The 19348-nt window shown below is 52.4% G+C and overlaps 1 protein-coding gene across 2 annotated transcripts in view; it reads left to right on the top strand.

The window, feature by feature from the left end:
• Positions 1–19348, top strand: part of FGF13 (fibroblast growth factor 13) — a 145175-nt gene that overhangs the window by 63535 nt on the left and 62292 nt on the right. The window contains exon 2 of one of the 2 annotated variants that reach the window (XM_079318674.1): positions 11167–11334. The exons of the other annotated variant lie outside the window; for it this stretch is intronic. Within the exon in view, the coding sequence (XP_079174800.1) occupies positions 11167–11334 (168 nt within the window). The remainder of the gene's footprint in view (positions 1–11166; positions 11335–19348) is intronic. 2 annotated transcript variants of the gene reach the window in all.

The following is a 19348-nucleotide window of genomic DNA, read 5'->3' as shown; positions in this document are numbered from 1 at the left end:
AGAATCTGGGGCTGGAGCCTTTGCTGCTCTGGAGGAAAGTTTTACTGTGGAGGGTTTGTTTCATTCTTGTGTCAGGTGCTCTCTCCACCTACGTCCTTTCTGACACCTGTGTCAGGTGCAGAGAGCAAGAATGAGAGAAAGAAAAAAAAAGGATAAATAGATGTCAGGAGTGCCAAGGACAGCAGTCAGTTTGCCAGTTTTAATTTTAGTGGAGGTGGGAGAGCTGAGGGCTTTGGGGAGGGCCTGTGGGTGCCAGGCTGGGCAGGGTTGAGCCCATGCAGGGGCACCCTGGGGATGCTGGCAGTGCCCATGGGGTGGGCAGGGGATGCTGGCAGTGCCCTTGGGGTACCCTGGGGACGCTGGCAGTGCCCTTGGGGTGGGCAGGGGATGCTGGCAGTGCCCTTGGGGCACCCTGGGGATGCTGGCAGTGCCCTTGTGGTGGGCAGGGGATGCTGGCAGTGCCTTTGGGGTGGGCAGGGGATGCTGGCAGTGCCCTTGGGGTACCCTGGGGATGCTGGCAGTGCCCTTGGGGCACCCTGGGGATGCTGGCAGTGCCTTTGGGGCACCCTGGGGATGCTGGCAGTGCCCTTGGGGCACCCTGGGGATGCTGGCAGTGCCTTTGGGGTGCACTGGTGATGCTGGCAGTGCCCTTGTGGTGGGCAGGGGATGCTGGCAGTGCCCTTGGGGCGGGCAGGGGCAGCAGGTGAGGGGCTGGGGCTGCAGTGCAGGGCTGTGCTCAGCAGCACCAGCTCTCTCCTCCTGGGCATTGCCATCACCTGCTGAACAAGATTCCTGCCAGGAGCAGCCCAGGCTCTCGCCAGGAGCTGCTCAGCTCCTACTTCTTTCTCTAATGGTTTGCTTGCTCTGCAGAGCTCCCGTGGCAGCCTCAGACCCTGCCCAGGCTGTGCCTGGCTGGGCAGTGCTGGTCAGTGCCTGGCAGCTCGGGCTGCAGCAATCAGCCTGATTTTGCCCTCCGTGCCTGCCTGTGCTCTCTGCTAATAATGCAATTGTTGGCACATGGCAAGGAGCAGATCTGAGCACAGTGAGAGGGAAACATCCTCTGTAATTATTTGGTTAAGCCTCAGGTAATTGGAGCAAAAGCATCTGCATTTAAGCCGTGCTGTGGGTCACAGCCCATCCTCTGGGGGCTCAGACTCCTCACTGCTCCCTTCCAGCCTGTGCTGCTTCCTTTCCTCACAGCCAGGACACTCAGTCTGCCTCCAGAAGGATTCACTTGGTGACACTTTGCAGCATCAAATGGCCCATCTCCAAAGAAAAGGAGTACCTTGATCTAATTTTATCAGCATCATTTGGTTTGTGGCTGCAGAGCATTTGATGTGCAAATCAAAGGCAGAGCTGAAAGGAGAGTGGAGGGGCTGTGGGTTTGTTCTGGCACTCTGATGGAGCTGTTGGAGATTCCTCTCTGGACTCGGTGCCCTTGTCCCCTCGGTGTCCTGGGGACAGGGTGTGACCCTGCAGTGACCCTGCAGGGCTGGGGCTGCAGGATTGCCCAGCACAGGCAGCCCAGAGCAGTGAGCTGTCCCAGCAGAGCAGCCTGGCAGCTCGGCCACACCTTCCAGTGGCTCCGTAATTAAACTGATGATGAGCAATTGCAGAGCAGCAGCGTCAGGCTGTGTCCCTGTCCCTGGTGGCACAGAGCCCTCCTCCCTTCCTCAGCACAGGGGCTCATCTCCTGCAGGAAGAACATCCCGAGGGGGCAGACACTGCTCCGAGCTTGGCATGGGGAGCTGACAGAGCCCACCCCGCTCACCCTGCCCGCTTATCTCTGCCAGTGCTCAGCTAGCGAGCATCATCCCCAGCCTGTCAGCTGCATTCTATTCATGGAAATTGGGCTTTAAAAGCCAAAATTTATATTTAGTTGCAGCTATGGGGGGGAGGAAGAAAGGAAAAAAAGAAGAAAAAGAATAAATAAAGTCCGAACCCTTCAGAAACAGAACAAAGGAACAACAAAGCTCTGGGTTGGCCCTAATCACCTGCAAATGTTGATGCAGTCATTAAGTGCAGTCTGCATAGATAAAAGTTACTCTTCTGTCACTCCTTTTATCTCTACCTGAACGTTCACTTGCCAGTCAGGCTCCTGTGTACAAGCCATAAATATTCAGCTTTTTCAGGAATAGTTTTTCCCCAGTATTTGCTTGTTTTCATCTAAGCTCTCCATCTGCCAGGAGCAGCAGCAATGAAATGCTGAGAGCTGGAGGGGGCACCTGGCTGATCCAGCCTTGGATAGGATAAAAGCTTGATCTGACCAGGAGGAGTCCTGGGATGAAGAGTGAGCCAAAATTAAAACTAAAACCTAGACCTGGTTTAGGTCTGAAGGTGTAAATGTCTGTGGTGCACCCAGTGCTGGAGCTGCTCTCGTGTGGGGCAGCACGAGGGGCTGGCAGAGATCAGCAGCTCTGGGACTCAGGTTTAGGGGCTCAGGTTTAGGGGCTCAGGTTTAGGGGCTCTGTGGCTCAGGTTTAGGGGCTCAGGTTCAGGGGCTCTGTGGCTCAGGTTTAGGGGCTCAGGTTTAGGGGCTCAGGTTCAGGGGCTCTGTGGCTCAGGTTTAGGGGCTCAGGTTTAGGGGCTCAGGTTTAGGGGCTCTGTGGCTCAGGCTCAGGTGCTCAGGTTTAGGGGCTCTGTGGCTCAGGTTTAGGGGCTCAGGCTCAGGTGCTCAGGTTTAGGGGCTCTGTGGCTCAGGCTTAGTGGCTCAGGTTTAGGGGCTCAGGTTTAGGGGCTCAGGTTTAGGAGCTCTGTGGCTCAGGTTTAGGGGCTCAGGTTTAGGGGCTCTGTGGCTCAGGTTTAGGGGCTCAGGCTCAGGTGCTCCCTGCACACATCAAGGACAGTGGCTCCACACCAGCCTGGGCAGCCCCTCCCAGGAACAAATCCTTCCTGATGTCCAGGCTGGGGCAGCATGGGCTGTTCTGGTTCTCTGGCCAGCCTGAGCTTTGGCCTCTTTCTGCCTAAACCTGCAGTGGCATTCCCACATTTTCCCTTCCTGGAGAGTCAGTGTGTGTGCACAGCCTGCCAGCAGCACGGTTCATGTTCATGTTCTGCTCACCCAGAGCTGTCCCTGTGCCCTTCCAGGCTGCTGCCCACAGCAGGGCTCTTTCTCTAGACTGGATGTGGAGCTGAGGCTGCTGGTCAGAATCTGCAATACCTGATCTGCAGAGCATTCCTGGAGAGAAACTCCAGCCCTGGAATGTCAGACACAGCTGGTTGTGCAAGGTCTGAGCCCCAGGACAGGCAGCCCAGAGCAGAGCCCAGCCCCTGTGAGCCACAGCAATCCCAGCTCTAGCCCAGCCAGAGATCCCCAGCAGCACTCAGTGTGTGACAGTGACAGTGACAGTGAGAGTGACAGTGAGTCATCTGCTCGCTGTGCTGGCAGCTGGAGATGCACAGGACAGCTCCATCCCACCTCTGCATGGCAGCCCAGGACAAGGAGAGCAGCTCCCAGCCCCTGCTGGCTCGCCCCCAGCCAGGGCTGCTGGCAGCCTGCTCCCACAGCTCGGGCACAGGTAGGACTGGGGCTGGCACAGCTCACCTGGGCTGGCTGAGCCTGCTCCCTGTGCAGGGCAGCACAGCCTCTGCCAGATGGCTGCCTGGTGGGCAAGGGTTAGATAAATTCATATATATATATATGTGTGTGTGTGTGTGTGTATAATATATATATATATATAATGTATATGTATATGTATAATATATATAATGTATATATATTTATATATATATAAATATAAATATAAAATATATTTATATATAGTTAAATGTATAGATTTATTGCTAATAAATGCTCTTTAGAATTTCAGTGCAGGAGCAGAGTACAGGGGTAGAGGGGAAGTTACAGATCAGTGAATTCAGAGGGAGGAGGAAAGGTGGGTTTGTTTGCACCCTGCAAGGACCTGGTTCCCTGAATGAGTTCTCTGACAAGCTGTTAAAAATTCATTGCAAGTTTTCCTGCATGTGGGGCTGACACTGAAAATCCTGGGGGTGTTTTGTGCTGTACATGGGGTTGGGGGCTGACACTGAAAATTCTCAGTGTTGTGTGGTGTACATGGGGTTGGGGGCTGACATTGAAAATTCTGAGTGTTTGTGCTGTACATGGAGTTGGGGCTGACACTGAAATCCTGGGGGTGTGTGTGGTGTGCAGGGGGCTGTGGGGCTGATGTTGAAAATCCTGGGGGTGTGTGTGGTGCAGGGCAGGGAGCAGTGTAGGGCAGGAGTGGGGATGGATGGTGCTGGCAGTGTGTGCCTGCTGTGGGGTTGCAGACTGGAGCTGTCCAGTGCTCAGGAACGGGGATTCACAGCTCAGCTACTCCAGAATTCTTCTGGCAGTTCTTTGGGGCAAGTTTTCAGCTGCTGCAAATTGCTCTGAAGCTTCTCTTGGTATTTTTTTGTCCAGGGCAGCTCCCAGCTGCAGCATGCAGTGTCCTCAGTTTGAAGAGTGGCTTTTCCTTGTACTAAAATAAAAACTTACTACCTCCTGGAAACCAGAAGCTAATTTATAGCTCAGTGTTGAAATGTTTTTTTCCTAGGACACACATTTGTCTTTGCTAACTCTGATAGACTTGTGAGCTGGAGGACTGCAGCATTCACTTCATGCACTGGAATGTGAAATGTGATTTTTTTCTTGGAGCTCTGCTGTGCCCACTGCCTTGGGTTGTTTTTTGTGTCATTTACGGTGCTGAACATCAACAGGAGCAGATTATGCAATGTGGTATAAAAATACACAGAGGCAATCAACCCCACTGTTACTTCAGCCCTGACAGAACAAACTTACTCCATCATTTTTCCTTTTGGTTCCTGGAGAGGTTAATTCTGAGCAGTGCATGTGCATGTTTGGTGGCAGGGAGCTCCAGGTGTCCCCAGAGCTGGCAGTGGCTGCTGGCACTGTGGCTCTCAGGAGATCACCTGGACAGACACCTGCATCTCCTGCCAAGCTCTGGGGAAACGTTCTGGCTTGTAGAAGGTTTCATTTCTGCAGTGTCACCTCTGTGTCCTCCCTGCTGGTGGCAGTGGTCACTCAGGAGAGGCTGCCCAGCACCCTGGCTGTGTGGGCAGGGCAGGGAGTGCTGGCCACAGCCACCAGCTCAGAGGTTTATTCATGGCCAGAGCCACCAGCTCAGGGGTTCATGGCCAGAGCCACCAGCTCAGGGGTTCATGGCCAGAGCCACCAGCTCAGGGGTTCATGGCCAGAGCCACCAGCTCAGGGGTTTATTCATGGCCAGAGCCACCAGCTCAGGGGTTTGTTTATGGCCAGAGCCACCAGCTCAGAGGTTTATTCATGGCCAGAGCCACCAGTTCAGGGGTTTATTCATGGCCAGAGCCACCAGTTCAGGGGTTTGTTTATGGCCAGAGCCCCCAGCTCAGGGGTTTATGGCCAGAGCCACCAGCTCAGGGGTTTATTCATGGCCAGAGCCACCAGTTCAGGGGTTTATTCATGGCTGGATTTGCACAGTCCTGGCTTTCAGCTCTTCACTGCAGACACATGAAATCCCTCTTGGGTCAGAGTGGAGCTGAGTGTGAGTGAGACATCTCTGTGCACACAGCTCACTGTGAGGTGCTGAGCTGTGCCTGTACCTGTCACCTGGCTCCATGGTCACCTGGCTCCATGGTCCCTGGGTCCCTGCTCACCTGCTCACCTGCTCAGCTGCTCAGCTGCACAGCTGCCTGCCCCCTGCCATGCACACACTCCACAGACATGAGTGGCCCCTGTGAATGACTCTGCTGTGCTGCCTGCACCGACCCACCTGCCTGGAGAGCAGCCAGCTTGCATTTGCTTGAGCAGATGGGAAAAGCAGGGAACCACTCACAACAGGCAGAGAGGAAATATTCACTCATTTATTCATTCATTCATTCATTCACTCATTCATTCATTCATTGGGGGCAAGCACAGCAGAGCTCTGAGCTGAGCTGCCGTTTAAATGAGAGTGGCACGTCTGGGATGGCAAAGCACAGATCCTGATGGAAGGGAAAAGGGAAAAGAAGAAAGCAGCATTTATCAACAAATTTTTGATGTCATATGTCTTTGTCTTTATTATCTAAATGCATCCTTATCTGGGCTAGTCTCTCAGAGCATAACAGACTATTACTGCTGGCAGTTAATCCAATTACTCTTTTAGGTCAAGGGGGAGGGTTCTGTGCAAATATTTTTGGAACATCTGAAAAAAATTATTCTGTGTGTTGACCCAAAGAGAGACTATTTCAGAATTTTTTCAGCAGAACAAAAAGTTAAGATATTTCTACATATGTTGGTGGAAGCAAGGTTGGAGGAGCTGACAGCTGTTTCAATTTTGATCACAAGAGAGTCACTTATTTAGAATATTTCACAATGGAAAGTAGTTTCAAATCAAATGATTTAAAATCATCAGAGAAATTCTTTGCTGTGGGTGTGAAGGTGGAGCTGTGCAAACCTTAAGAATTAATCCAGCATGAAATGTTTTGCCTGAAGGAGGTTTCAGCCATCTGGCTTTGGCTCTCTTGGCTCCTGTTCCCTCGTGGGGATTGCCCTGGGTGTCTCAGCAGTGACCTGAGTGATCCACCCAGAGCAGGGCTGGACATCCCTCCGCGCAGGGAATTGTGCCTGCTGCCCAGGGAGGGAGCCCAGGGAGGCTCAGGGCTTGGCAGGAGGCTCTGGGGGTGCTTGTGCTGCAGCCTGTGAGCATCTGGGGCAGTTTGGGTCAGGTTGGGATCCCCTGGGTGAGGTTGGGATCCCCTGGGTGAGGTTGGGATCCCCTGGGTCAGGTTGGGGCTGTTTGGGTGAGGTTGGGATCCCCTGGGTGAGGTTGGGATCCCCTGGGTGAGGTTGGGATCCCCTGGGTGCTGCTGGGGGCTGTTTGGGGGTTGTTGGGGGCTGTTTGGGATGGGGGCCCTTCCCTGGAGGGAAGTGTTGGGGTTCAGGCTCTGGCTGTTGGTGCCCCTGCCTGGCAGCAGGAGCTGGGACCGTGGAGCATTCCCTGGACACCAGTGGTGAGAGAATTCCAACATCCTGTGGTGTTGATGCCGTGAGCAGCAGGTCAGGCTCCCCTTGCAGCAGCACAGAGCTCTCCCAGAGCTGCTGAGTCCCTGGGGCTGTGCAGGGGCTGCAGCCCCTCTGAGCTCAGCTCTGGGCTCAGCCCAGGCTCTCTCCTGTGCCTGGGTTCTGCAGTCCTGCCCATCCCAGGGATGCTCTGCTGGTGCTTGCCATGGATCTGTGCTGCAGAGCCAGCTCAGGCACAGGAGCAGTGGCTGAGAGGAGCTGGGGGAGCTGGTTGGAGAGCAGAGAGCAGGAGCTGGGCTGGCCCTGGCAGCCCCCCTGCCCCAGACCCCTCCAGCTGCAAGGACAGCCCGTTTGGAGCCTGCTTTAATTGAGAAAAATCCTCTAAACAAAGTTGTGTCTTTCACAAGGTGTTTTTTCTGTTTTGTTTCTTTAGTTTGGAAGAGGCTGGTGGGTGCCTGGGTCTGGGGAGAAGGAGTGGTGTAAATGAGGGACTGAGAAATGGCTGCTGTGAATAAAAATCAGAGAATTGGCTGCTTGTGCTTCCTGCCATATCTGAGCTCATTGTCAAAGCTGCAAGTCAGAGTCAACCAGACTCCAAAGTTGGGAGCACACAGCTGCAAGCTGAAAATAAGATTTCTGGGTGATGCACAAGTGCCAGGACTGTTTGGTGAGAATACTTCATCAGGATTTTGGCAAGGCTAAATGGTGAGATGGATTGGATAGGCTGTGTGGTCATTAAAAGCTTCTGAGTGTTTTACAGCCCCAGAATAGAATTTTTTTTTTTTTCAATTAGCTTGTAAGTATTGCTCTGAGTTTATTATGTTGTGCAGGTGGCTAACAAAAAAATCACTCCTTCAGCTGGGAGAAATTATGGGACAAACAAAACAGTGATGAAAGGAAGTGAAGGGAATTGTTACTGCACCTATACCTGGGAGATTTGCCTCAGCTGTCTCAAGCAGGAAAATGTTACTGCAACAAAATACCCAAAATGTCCTGCCCAAAAGGCAGGCACTTGAAGGAGTTATTTTAGAGAGGGTTTTTTTAGACTGGTTCCTGTAAGGAGCTGAAAGCAGCTTGATAGCCGAATGTTTTCCCCTAAAAGGAGAAAAAAATAAAAATTCCTGCATAGCTCTAAACAGCCCCAGGGCCTGGGTAACCTCATCTGTGACCTTTGTTTGCTTTGTGTGGGGGAGGGAGGCAGGGGATGGAGGGGGTGGCAGGGGGCCAGTGCTGTGACAGTGACAGTGACAATGGGGGGTGACAATAGGGGTGACAGTGACAATGGGGGGGTGACTATAGGAGGGTGACAATAGGGGTGACAGTGACAATGGGGGTGACAGTGACAATAGGGGTGACAGCAACAATAGGGGTGACAGTGACAGTAGGAGGTGACAGTGACAGTAGGGGTGACAGTGACAGTAGGAGGTGACAGTGACAATAGGAGGTGACAGTGACAGTAGGAGGTGACAGTGACAATGGGGGTGACAGTGACAATAGGAGGTGACAGTGACAATAGAGGGGTGACAGTGACAATGGGGGTGACAGTGACAATAGGGGTGACAGTGACAGTAGGAGGTGACAGTGACAGTAGGAAGTGACAGTGACAGTAGGGGTGACAGTGACAATAGGAGGTGACAGTGACAATAGAGGGGTGACAGTGACAATGGGGGTGACAGTGACAATAGAGGGGTGACAGTGACAATGGGGGTGACAGTGACAATAGGGGTGACAGTGACAATAGAGGGGTGACAGTGACAATGGGGGTGACAGTGACAATAGAGGGGTGACAGTGACAATAGGGGTGACAGTGACAATAGGAGGTGACAGTGACAATAGAGGGGTGACAGTGACAATGGGGGTGACAGTGACAATAGGGGTGACAGTGACAGTAGGAGGTGACAGTGACAGTAGGGGTGACAGTGGCCATTATTCCCACAGAGCCATCCTCTGGCAGTGTTTCCCTGCCCTGTGCCAGAGGGAAGGAGTTTCCTTCTCTCCGTGCAGGATTTAAGGGATGCTCTGATGCTCTCTGTGGCTTGAACCACGACTTCAGTCCTCCCAAAATGCCAGCAAAAGGAATTTACTGCAAGTGGGAGCATCCTGGGGCTCAGATGTGGATCTAACCATCAGGGAACTGAGGAAAGCCTGTGCCAGGTGATGACCTGGAACGTTCATCCAAGGCTGAATGCATCCATGGAAATGCTTGTTTTTTGTGTTAAATTGTGTTGTACATGCGAGAACAATAGTCCAACAGGAGCAGGAGGGTTTGTTGTGCCTGGATTTTATTTACCCTGTAGCTAGCAGAGCTGCAGCCTCTCTATGCAAATCAGGGGGAAAGATACTTCCTTACAGTTTATTAAACTCTGAATTACATCAGAGATGATTCGGTTGGAGCCTGAGCCAAGGCCTGTGGACAGGGTTGATGTTGTGGTTTCTGGCAATTGTGGATGGGACTGAAATGCAGTTGGACATGAAAGAAAGATACAGACCAGCAGACTGTTTAGCTGGTGTGTTTATGGAAAGTAAACATGTTTGAATTTATCTTGAAAAACATCCTGGTGCCAGCAGCCATGCTAGACATCACCCAGTGAAGCTTACAGGAAGGAGAAATTGTGTTCCTGCTGGCTTTTTGACAGCAAGTTTTTATTAATTAACTATTATTATTATTTTATTTCAGCTAAAGAATGTGCTGCAGGGTGATATTTAGCAAGCTGAATGTTTTGATTAGGAAACATGATAGTTGCTGCAGTTATTTTATATTTACTGCTGAGCAAATTCCTCGTGTGCAGTCAGTTGCTGTGGGTTTGGTCTCACCTTGTGAGGGCAAGAAACAAGGGTTCATTTTTTCGAGCTGTGCAGTATTTATTTCTCACTTGCACCTGAGGATACTCACGTTTTTAGCAGTACATTCATGTGTCCATGGCACGTTTCATTCATGGAGCACCCAAGCTCTGCCCGTGGGGTGAGTGCACTGGAGGGACAGAAGCTGGAATGGAGCAGCAGAGCCTCCCTGCCCCTGGGGCTGCACCTGGGCCAGGTGTGCCTCCAGGGAAATGCTCCTGTGGGGTCTGCTTAGGCTCTGGGCTGGGTCTGTGTCTGTGCTACACCATAAATAACAACGGGGCTGTCCTGTGGGCCAGCAGCTGACTCCTGTCCTGTGAGATGCTCTGTGCCTGAAGCTGGGGAATCTCACTGTCTCTGTTATTAAGGCTTCATGTCTTAGATAGTGGGAAAGTGTTTCAATTCTTTCTGGCAGTGTAATACTTTGAGGTAGCTGGAACTTTCTTTATGCTATATATTTTATCTTTTTGCTATTTAATAGTCTGACCCCATTCAGAAACGTTTCAGCCTGTGCATCCATTATGTTATTAATGGCACTATTGATTTATAAGATCAGCTTTAAAAATTACTTGCTGTTTTACAAGAAAACCATCAGAAGGATTAATGTGCTTTCCCTTTGTACATCTACTCCTCTATCCGTGGAAAACAATGATGGAGTCAAATGTCACTGGATTATCCTTGCTCTGAGGAGTGGGGTGGGGTTCTGTCCTGATAAAGGGATGGGGTGGGGCTGTATCCTGATAAAGGGATGGGATGGGGTTCTGTCCTGATAAAGGGATGGGGTGTGTTTCTGTGTTCTGATAAAGGGATGGGGTGTGGTTCTCTCCCCTGACAAAGGGATGGGGTGTGTTTCTCTCCCCTGCTAAAGGGATGGGGTGTGTTTCCCATCCTGCAAAGGCCCATCCCCTGTGTTTGGGGCAGGTACCCAGCTGTGGGGTGTTGCTCTCTGGGTTGGTGCAGACATTGCCCATGGCCAGGCCGTTCTTGCCTGGCTGGTTTGCTCTCTCCTGGTCTGCATGCAGGGTGGCTGGAGGTGCTGGGGGACAATAAAACAAACCCAGGAGGGAGCTGTTGCTTCTGGAGTGGGGTGTTAATCTACTGTTCATCAAAGCTGCATGAAGTGGGGTGGTGGTGAGGTTTATGAGAAGTACTGTTTATAAAATAAATGTTTATCCCTGCCCTTCTGCCACCATGACTAAGATACTTTGCACTTTAAAGTTTGTTTTCCTTCCTGTGAACCTTCCTTCCCCTGCTGTCCTCCCCTGACGTTTTGTAGTTGATTTGCTTCTCGGGATTGCTTTCCTCGAGCTCTAACCTGAGTTCATTTTGTTGTGTGGTGACCACAGTTATGGATGACGCTCCCCCTGGCACTCAGGAGTACATTATGTTACGGCAAGATTCCATCCAATCTGCGGAATTAAAGAAAAAAGAGTCCCCTTTTCGTGCTAAGTGTCACGAAATCTTCTGCTGCCCACTGAAGCAAGTGCACCTCAAAGAGAACACAGAGCCGGAAGGTTTGTGGCACTCTGGATCCTTGTTCTGTCTGTTTGCTCCTCTCGGGGTGTCTGGGGGGTGCTGTGTGTCCCAGCCTGTGTGGGGGCCGTGCACTCCTGTCCCTGCTTGCCTGCCAGTGCCTGGTGCTGCCAGGCTCTGGCACAGAGCCCCTCTGGCCCCTCTGGACACAGCTGCTGCTTTCCCAGTGCGGTGTTTGTTCAGCTCAGCCTCACACACTGCCCTGGTTCTGGCTGCCCAAAGCTGCTTGCTCTCCAACAGCATCAGTGCCAGGCTCTGCTCCCACTGCTGGGGCTGCACTCTGCTCAGCCCTGCCCAGGCTGGGCTCAGCCCGTCCCCTGCCCCAGGCTGGGCTCAGCCCATCCCCTGCCCCAGGCTGGGCTCAGCCTGTCCCCTGTCCCCAGCCCCAGGCTGGGCTCAGCCTGTCCCCTGTCCCCAGCCCCAGGCTGGGCTCAGCCTGTCCCCTGTCCCCAGCCCCAGGCTGGGCTCAGCCCGTCCCCTGCCCCAGGCCGGGCTCAGCCCGTCCCCTGCCCCAGGCTGGGCTCAGCCCGTCCCCCTGTCCCCTGCCCCAGGCTGGGCTCAGCTTGTCCCCTGTCCCCAGCCCCAGGCTGGGCTCAGCCCGTCCCCTGCCCCAGGCTGGGCTCAGCCCGTCCCCTGCCCCAGGCTGGGCTCAGCTTGTCCCCTGTCCCCAGCCCCAGGCTGGGCTCAGCCCGTCCCCCTGTCCCCTGCCCCAGGCTGGGCTCAGCCTGTCCCCCTGTCCCCAGCCCCAGGCTGGGCTCAGCCTGTCCCCCTGTCCCCAGCCCCAGGCTGGGCTCAGCCTGTCCCCCTGTCCCCAGCCCCAGGCTGGGCTCAGCCTGTCCCCCTGTCCCCTGCCCCAGGCTGGGCTCAGCTTGTCCCCTGTCCCCTGCCCCAGGCTGGGCTCAGCCTGTCCCCCTGTCCCCTGCCCCAGGCTGGGCTCAGCCTGTCCCCCTGTCCCTGCCCCAGGCTGGGCTCAGCTTGTCCCCGTCCCCTGCCCCAGGCTGGGCTCAGCCCGTCCCCTGCCCCAGGCTGGGCTCAGCCCGTCCCCCTGTCCCCTGCCCCAGGCTGGGCTCAGCCCATCCCCTGCCCCAGGCTGGGCTCAGCCTGTCCCCCTGTCCCCTGCCCCAGGCTGGGCTCAGCTTGTCCCCCTGCCCCAGGCTGGGCTCAGCCTGTCCCCTGCCCCAGGCTGGGCTCAGCCTGTCCCCCTGTCCCCAGCCCCAGGCTGGGCTCAGCCTGTCCCCCTGTCCCCTGCCCCAGGCTGGGCTCAGCTTGTCCCCCTGCCCCAGGCTGGGCTCAGCCTGTCCCCCTGTCCCCTGCCCCAGGCTGGGCTCAGCCCATCCCCTGCCCCAGGCTGGGCTCAGCCCATCCCCTGCCCCAGACTGGGCTCAGCCCGTCCCCTGCCCCAGGCTGGGCTCAGCTTGTCCCCAGCCCCTTGCCCCCCTCAGGCTTCTGCTCAGTGCTGGGGAATGCTCGTGGCAGCTGCTCGGGGTGCAGCAGGATGGAGTTTGTTTGCAGTGCACGCCTGGTTGCATTTTGGGAAATGAAATGCATGCAGAGCAGAAAAAAAATGAGTGGATTGTTTTCCTTTTCAGATAAAGCAAAGGTATGGTCTCTCCTCACGCTGTGTTCACTGATATGAAATTGCCAATGAGGTGTATCTCGTTCATCTAGTGTACATGAGATTAAGCTATTTTAAACTCTATTTCTTAATACTTTCTCTTATTGTGCCAAATGTGCTTTGCATTACTGCTCCCTATTCCACGTGGTAAGCCTCTACTTTCTGCATGAGCTCCAGTATCTGCCAAGACTAATAATGCCACTGCTGCTAGAAGTGTTTTAAGATGAAATATTCAGGGCTGGATTTTGCCACCATGGTGTCTGCAGGAATGGCAGAGTGAGCAGGTTGGAGTTCTCATTGCAAATCACTTGCATTATTCTCTCTGTGATGATGGGCACCACTTCTGAGCTGTCGCTGTTGGCCCAAAATATTTCAGTCAATTGTTTCTTCTGTTACATTCCCCAAGTTTTGCATGAATGTTCTTTTTACCACCTCTGGGAAACTTGCATCTTTTAAAGTAAAAGTATTTTATTAAAATAGCACTTGTCATCTCACCAGAAACACTAACTCTGATCACATTCCAGTTTCCAGCCTGGGGAGAGGTTTCTTGTTTCAGTGATGATGTAACTGGATGTTAAAATTGGGGTTTGAAGAAACCCAGTTGTTATCTCAGATCTGACTTGGTAGAGGTTTGATTTCATGAGTCAGTGAGCAGGAAGGCCAGGTGAATTCCACAGCACTCTCCTGGCTTAGCAGAGCTCCTGATTTCTGTCCCCTGGCAGGGTTTGTGCTGCTCACAGTGCGTCCTGAGCCCAGAGCTGTTCTGCCAGGCTCCTCTGGGAAGGTGGTGGCAGCTGAGTCTCTGCAGGTGCTCAGCACGTGGTGAGCAGGAGGGTCCCAGAGCCCTGAAGGAAGGTGGCCCTGCCCCTGCATCCCTGGCTGCTGGCTGTGCTGGCAGTTCCTTCTGCTGCTCTGGAACCAGCAGGAGCTCCAGGGCATCCCAGTGGAACCTGCCCTGGGACCTGGATCCCTGCAGAGCACAGCCCTGAGCTGGGCTGCTGGTTCAGGGACTGAATCACCAGTTCTCACCTGATGGATTCAGGGACTGAATCACCAATTCACACCTGATAATTCCAGTGATGAAATCACCAATTCTGACCTGATGGTTCAGGGACTGATTCACCAGTTTATACCTGATAGTTCCAGTGATGGTTCCAGGGTCTGAATCACCAATTGACCCCTGATGGTTCCAGTGATGGAATCACCAGTTCTCACCTGATGGTTCCAGAGATGGCTCCAGTGGCTCAATCAATGGTACCAGTGATTAAATGAGCAGTTCATCCCTGGCCTGTCCCAGAGGAGCCAGGCAGGCAGAGCCATTCTGGCCTTTCCTCAGTCTCCTGGGCCATGTGTGGTGCAGTGTGGGGTTTGGGATCTGCTGGAGCAGTGCAGGCTCTGGGGCAGCTCAGTGCAGCCAGGAGCTGCTGCTGTTGTGCTCTCCATAGCTCTGCAGCCTTGTGTCACTGCCCCATGGCACTGTCCCTCATCCTCAGGGAATGTTTGCTTCTCAGAGGAAGGCTTGTCACCTCCTACTGCTGTGCACCAGCAGGAATGGTGCTGGTGTGAACCCCTGTGTCCCTCCTCTGGGCTGCTCATTCCCAGACAGGCACCAGAGCCCTGGCCACGCTGGCATTGCTGTGGCCACCTGAGAAATTCAGAGGGGTGCCACTTCTTGGTGTTGAGGGATTTCTCTGAAAGATGTCTCTGGCACAGGAGGGAGAATATCTGACCAGGAATCCTTTTAGCTCAGATTGCCAGGGCTGCATTTATCTTTTTTCCAGTCTCTGTGAATTGCTTGGCAGTGGTGTCAGACCACTGCAAGACTGATAACACACGTGCCAGTGTGTGCCATCCTCTGTGGGCATGAGCCTCGAGCAGTTCTGGTGGGAGGTGATCTGAGCTGTGCTTTCCATGGAAGTTAATGGAGTGGCTGAAACAAATCCTGGCAGGAATCCCTTCCAGTGGGAGCCCAGCAGGTAACAGCCCCATTGTGCTGTCAGGATAAAGAAAAGGAACGTTTAAACTTGTTACTGTGACAGAAATTACACATTTTTGAAGGTATTGGAGTGTATGACAACAAGGAAGCTGTTAGCAGGGTTCTCCAAGTAAAATGTCATAATGGAAGTTATATGGAAAATTGCAGGCTTGGAGGACTCAGCAGAGTATAAAAATTGACTTTTTTAACCTGCTGGATAATGGCATGGGAGCCCACTAAAGCCTGTGTGTTTCTGACTCTGCCACTCTTTTGTTCAGGTTTCTTTGTTCAGGATTTCTCTGCTCCTGGAACCACTTTGGGGCAGGGCAGTGCTAGGGAGCCTCGCTCATCACTTGAGGGTTTGGGCTCCCTGCACATGCAGGATGACACCAGAAAAGGCTTTCCAGGCTTTTTGTAGGGGTGTGTGGGGAGTGTTCAGTCACTCTGGCTGAGCCTGGGACTCCATCATTTCTCATATCCTCGGCCTATTTCTAAAATCAAAAGTGGGAAAATAAGATCCATGCTTCCTGAATTAAAAATTCCTTGGATTCCTCCTCTTTTCCCCTCACCTACTTCCAGCATCATCTTTATCCCCAGTGCCTCAAATGCACTCAGGGAAGCAGATCTGGGGAAGTTCTTTGGTCCAGGGCAGTTCCCTGGTACCTGCAGGCACAGGTGAGGTCCTTGGCCAGGAGCTGCAGCAGGAGATCAGCAGGATGAGATCTGCCCCAGAGTGGAGATTCCACCTGAGCCCTGTGCTGCGGTGGGTGCTGCCCTGGGGAGCTGGGGCTGTGCAAATGCTGAGCTCCTGCTTTTTCTGCTCCTTCCAGCTTTGTTTGTCAGTTTAAGTGCCTGGGGCTCTCAAAGGCAGTGGAGCATCCATCATCCATCCATCATCCATCATCCATCCATCCATCCATCCATCCATCCATCCATCCATCCATCCATCCATCCATCATCCATCCATCCATCATCCATCATCCATCCATCCATCCTCCATCATCCATCATCCATCCATCATCCATCATCCATCATCCATCCATCCATCATCCATCCATCATCCATCATCCATCCATCATCCATCCATCCATCCATCATCCATCCATCCATCCATCCATCCATCCATCCATCCATCCATCCATCATCCATCCATCATCCATCCATCCACCCATCATCCATCCATCATCCATCCATCCATCCATCATCCATCATCCCTCCATCCATCATCCCTCCATCCATCATCCATCCATCATCCATCCATCCACCCATCATCCATCCATCCATCCATCATCCATCCATCCATCCATCATCCATCATCCATCCATCCATCATCCACCATCCATCCATCCATCCATCCATCCATCATCCAATCCATCCATCCATCCATCCATCCATCCATCCATCCATCCATCATCCATCCATCATCCATCCATCCATCATCCATCCATCCATCCATCCATCCATCATCCATCCATCATCCATCCATCATCCATCCATCCATCCATCATCCATCCATCATCCATCCATCCATCCATCCATCATCCATCCATCCATCATCCATCCATCCATCATCCATCCATCCATCATCCATCCATCATCCATCCATCCATCATCCATCCATCATCCATCCATCCATCATCCATCATCCATCCATCCATCCATCATCCATCCATCATCCATCCATCATCCATCCATCATCCATCCATCCATCCATCCATCCATCCATCCATCCATCCATCCATCCATCATCCATCCATCCATCCATCCATCCATCCATCCATCATCCATCCATCATCCATCCATCCCATCCATCATCCATCCATCCATCCATCATCCATCATCCATCATCCATCATCCATCCATCCATCATCCATCCAATCCATCCATCCATCCATCATCATCCATCCATCCATCCATCCATCCATCCATCCATCCATCATCCTCCATCCATCCATCATCCATCCATCATCCATCCATCCATCCATCCATCCATCCATCCATCCATCCATCCACCATCCATCATCCATCCACCATCCATCATCCATCCATCCATCATCCATCCATCAATCCATCATCCATCCATCCATCATCCATCCATCATCCATCCATCCATCATCCATCCATCCATCATCCATCCATCATCCATCCCTCCATCCTTCCCTGGGTGCTGCCCCTCTGTGCATCATTCACAGCTGCAGCCAGGCAGCAGCAAGCCCAGAGTCCCTCAGGGCAGGAATTCACTGCTCACAGGACAAGGGCCCAGCTCAAGTGCTTCTGCAGCTGTTTGTTCTCTTAAATAGTTTAAACATAAGCTGCTGCTGCTGTCTGTATAAAACATGGTTACATAAAAAGGAGTCAGCTCCTGGAAAACTAATTTCAGTTGTATTATTACATCCAGGGAAGGGAATAAAATGAGAGAGATGTTTTTAAAAAGCACCCATTGGTTAGTCTGGTTAGTCACAGTCACACAGTCAGGAGCCTTGGACACTTGCCCATAGTTCTGTTTTCATGTGGGACTTTTTTTTTTGCCTTTTTCTTTCTTTTTTTTTTTTTTTTTTTTTTTTTTTTTTTTTTTTTTTTTGGTAACATTTAGTCTCCCTCTGGGCATACATAACCTTTTTACACAGAAAAGCAGACAAGCATGGCCAAATGTGTATTGGGGATGGGGAGAGGGAAATCTGGGCTAGCAGCTGGTAATGAGGAAAGGCAGCTTTCCTCAACCAACAGGAAATCTGATTAGATAGAGAATGTTAAGGATGCTAATGTGAAAGAAGCAGCTTTGTGGTTGCCCTTGACAGAGGCTTGTTCTCTCCTCCCTGGCCGTGGGTGAGAGGCAGAGCAGGGGGATGCTGGAGCCCGTTTGTGTTTAACCCTTTCCTGGCACGGCTGAGCCGTGCTTGAGTCAAGGGAGCTCTGAGGGGGGGCACAGGGGCTGCAGCTGCCACCCTCCAGTGGTTTCTTCCCCAGAGAAAGTGTCCCTGCTTGCAGTGACATTCTGGTGACCCCCAGGACTGGGGATGTCCTGGTGATCCCCAGTTTTGGGGCTGGGGATGCCCTGATTAACCCCCAGGTTGGGTCTGGGGGCAGTGGGACCCTGCACTCTGCCTCAGAAGCTCAGCAGATGCAGCAGAACTCTCAGCCCTGCCCAGGCTGAGCCCTGCCCTGCTCCTCCCAAGCCTTTAAGCACGAGATTAACTTTGAGCACTAACTTTGAACAGGAGTGCTCCCAGCAGAGCCCCGGGGCTGGAGGTGTTTAATGAGCTTACCTGAGCTCAGGTTCAGGCTCAGGCAGTGCAAATCCAGAGTAATTCCACCAAAATCTGAGATTTACTCAGTATTTACTTGTCTGCAAATGAGATCAGAAGCCCCTTGTACGGTTCAGTTTGATTTTTCTTTCCCCACTCACAGTTCCTGTGGCCGTGTTACTGACCATGCAGCTCATCCCAGGAGCCCTGAGGGAAATTCCATCTTCCCTTTGTGACCAGGGAGGAGAAGGGTTTGGTTCTCAGAACTGCCTGGCCCTGTCAGCAGCAAGAGCAGCAGCAGTGCTGAGCCCCCTGAGCCCCAGGCACTGACTGGCACCTCTGGGGGTCTGGGCAGACCCTCCCCGTGCTCAGCATCTCAGGAAACAGCAGACAGGAGCAGAGTGCCTGCAGAGAGGGAGATGAAATGCCAGTAACAAAGCTGGCTAATAATGAACTGATTTATTGACCTGCTGTTCCTGCTCCAGAGCCAGAGGTGCAGCTGTGGGTGTGAGTGCTGCAGCTCTGAGCCAGGTTTGTGCCACTGGAAAAGTCTCAGGAAGATCTGGTTGTAGAGTTGTAGAACTTCTATTTCAAGATAATCATTTTTAATTCTCACACTGGACTTTGCCCTTGCCCCTGAACAGGTCATGGCAACCCAAAAAAAAATTTCTTATCTTACCTGTGTACCCTTTGAGAGAAATCTTTTATCTTTTGCCTTTTGCTATTTTGTTCTAATCTCAAAGTAAATATTCACTATGGAGACAGTATCTGGCACTCAGCATAGCTGAAGTAGGACATTTAGAGCAAATGAGTCACCCTGATACTCTCTTCTCATCTCATCTTTAAAGGACTCTGGGATCTTCAAAGTGTTCCTTGGATGGAGGAAGGCCTTTGTCCTGCTTTTCCATCCCATGACTCTCCTGAGGAAGCATCAGCCTTCCTTCCCCATCTGTCCTCATTTTAAACCAGGAGATGCAGTTCTTTATTACTAATCAGAATTTTTGGACAAACCTGTGGCAGTGGCTGCAGGGTTCAAGCACTGAGTGCCTGGCGCTGGGACCATGGCAGAATTTACAGAACAATTGCATAAAATTACTGAGTGCTTTTTCTGTAGTACCTGAGTGTGTGGGGAGAAGTCACGGCTCAGGCTGTTCATATTC

Source organism: Erithacus rubecula (assembly GCF_903797595.1).
Source record: "Erithacus rubecula genome assembly, chromosome: 15".
Lineage (NCBI taxonomy): Eukaryota > Metazoa > Chordata > Aves > Passeriformes > Muscicapidae > Erithacus > Erithacus rubecula.
This window is presented reverse-complemented; position numbering and strand designations above follow the sequence as displayed.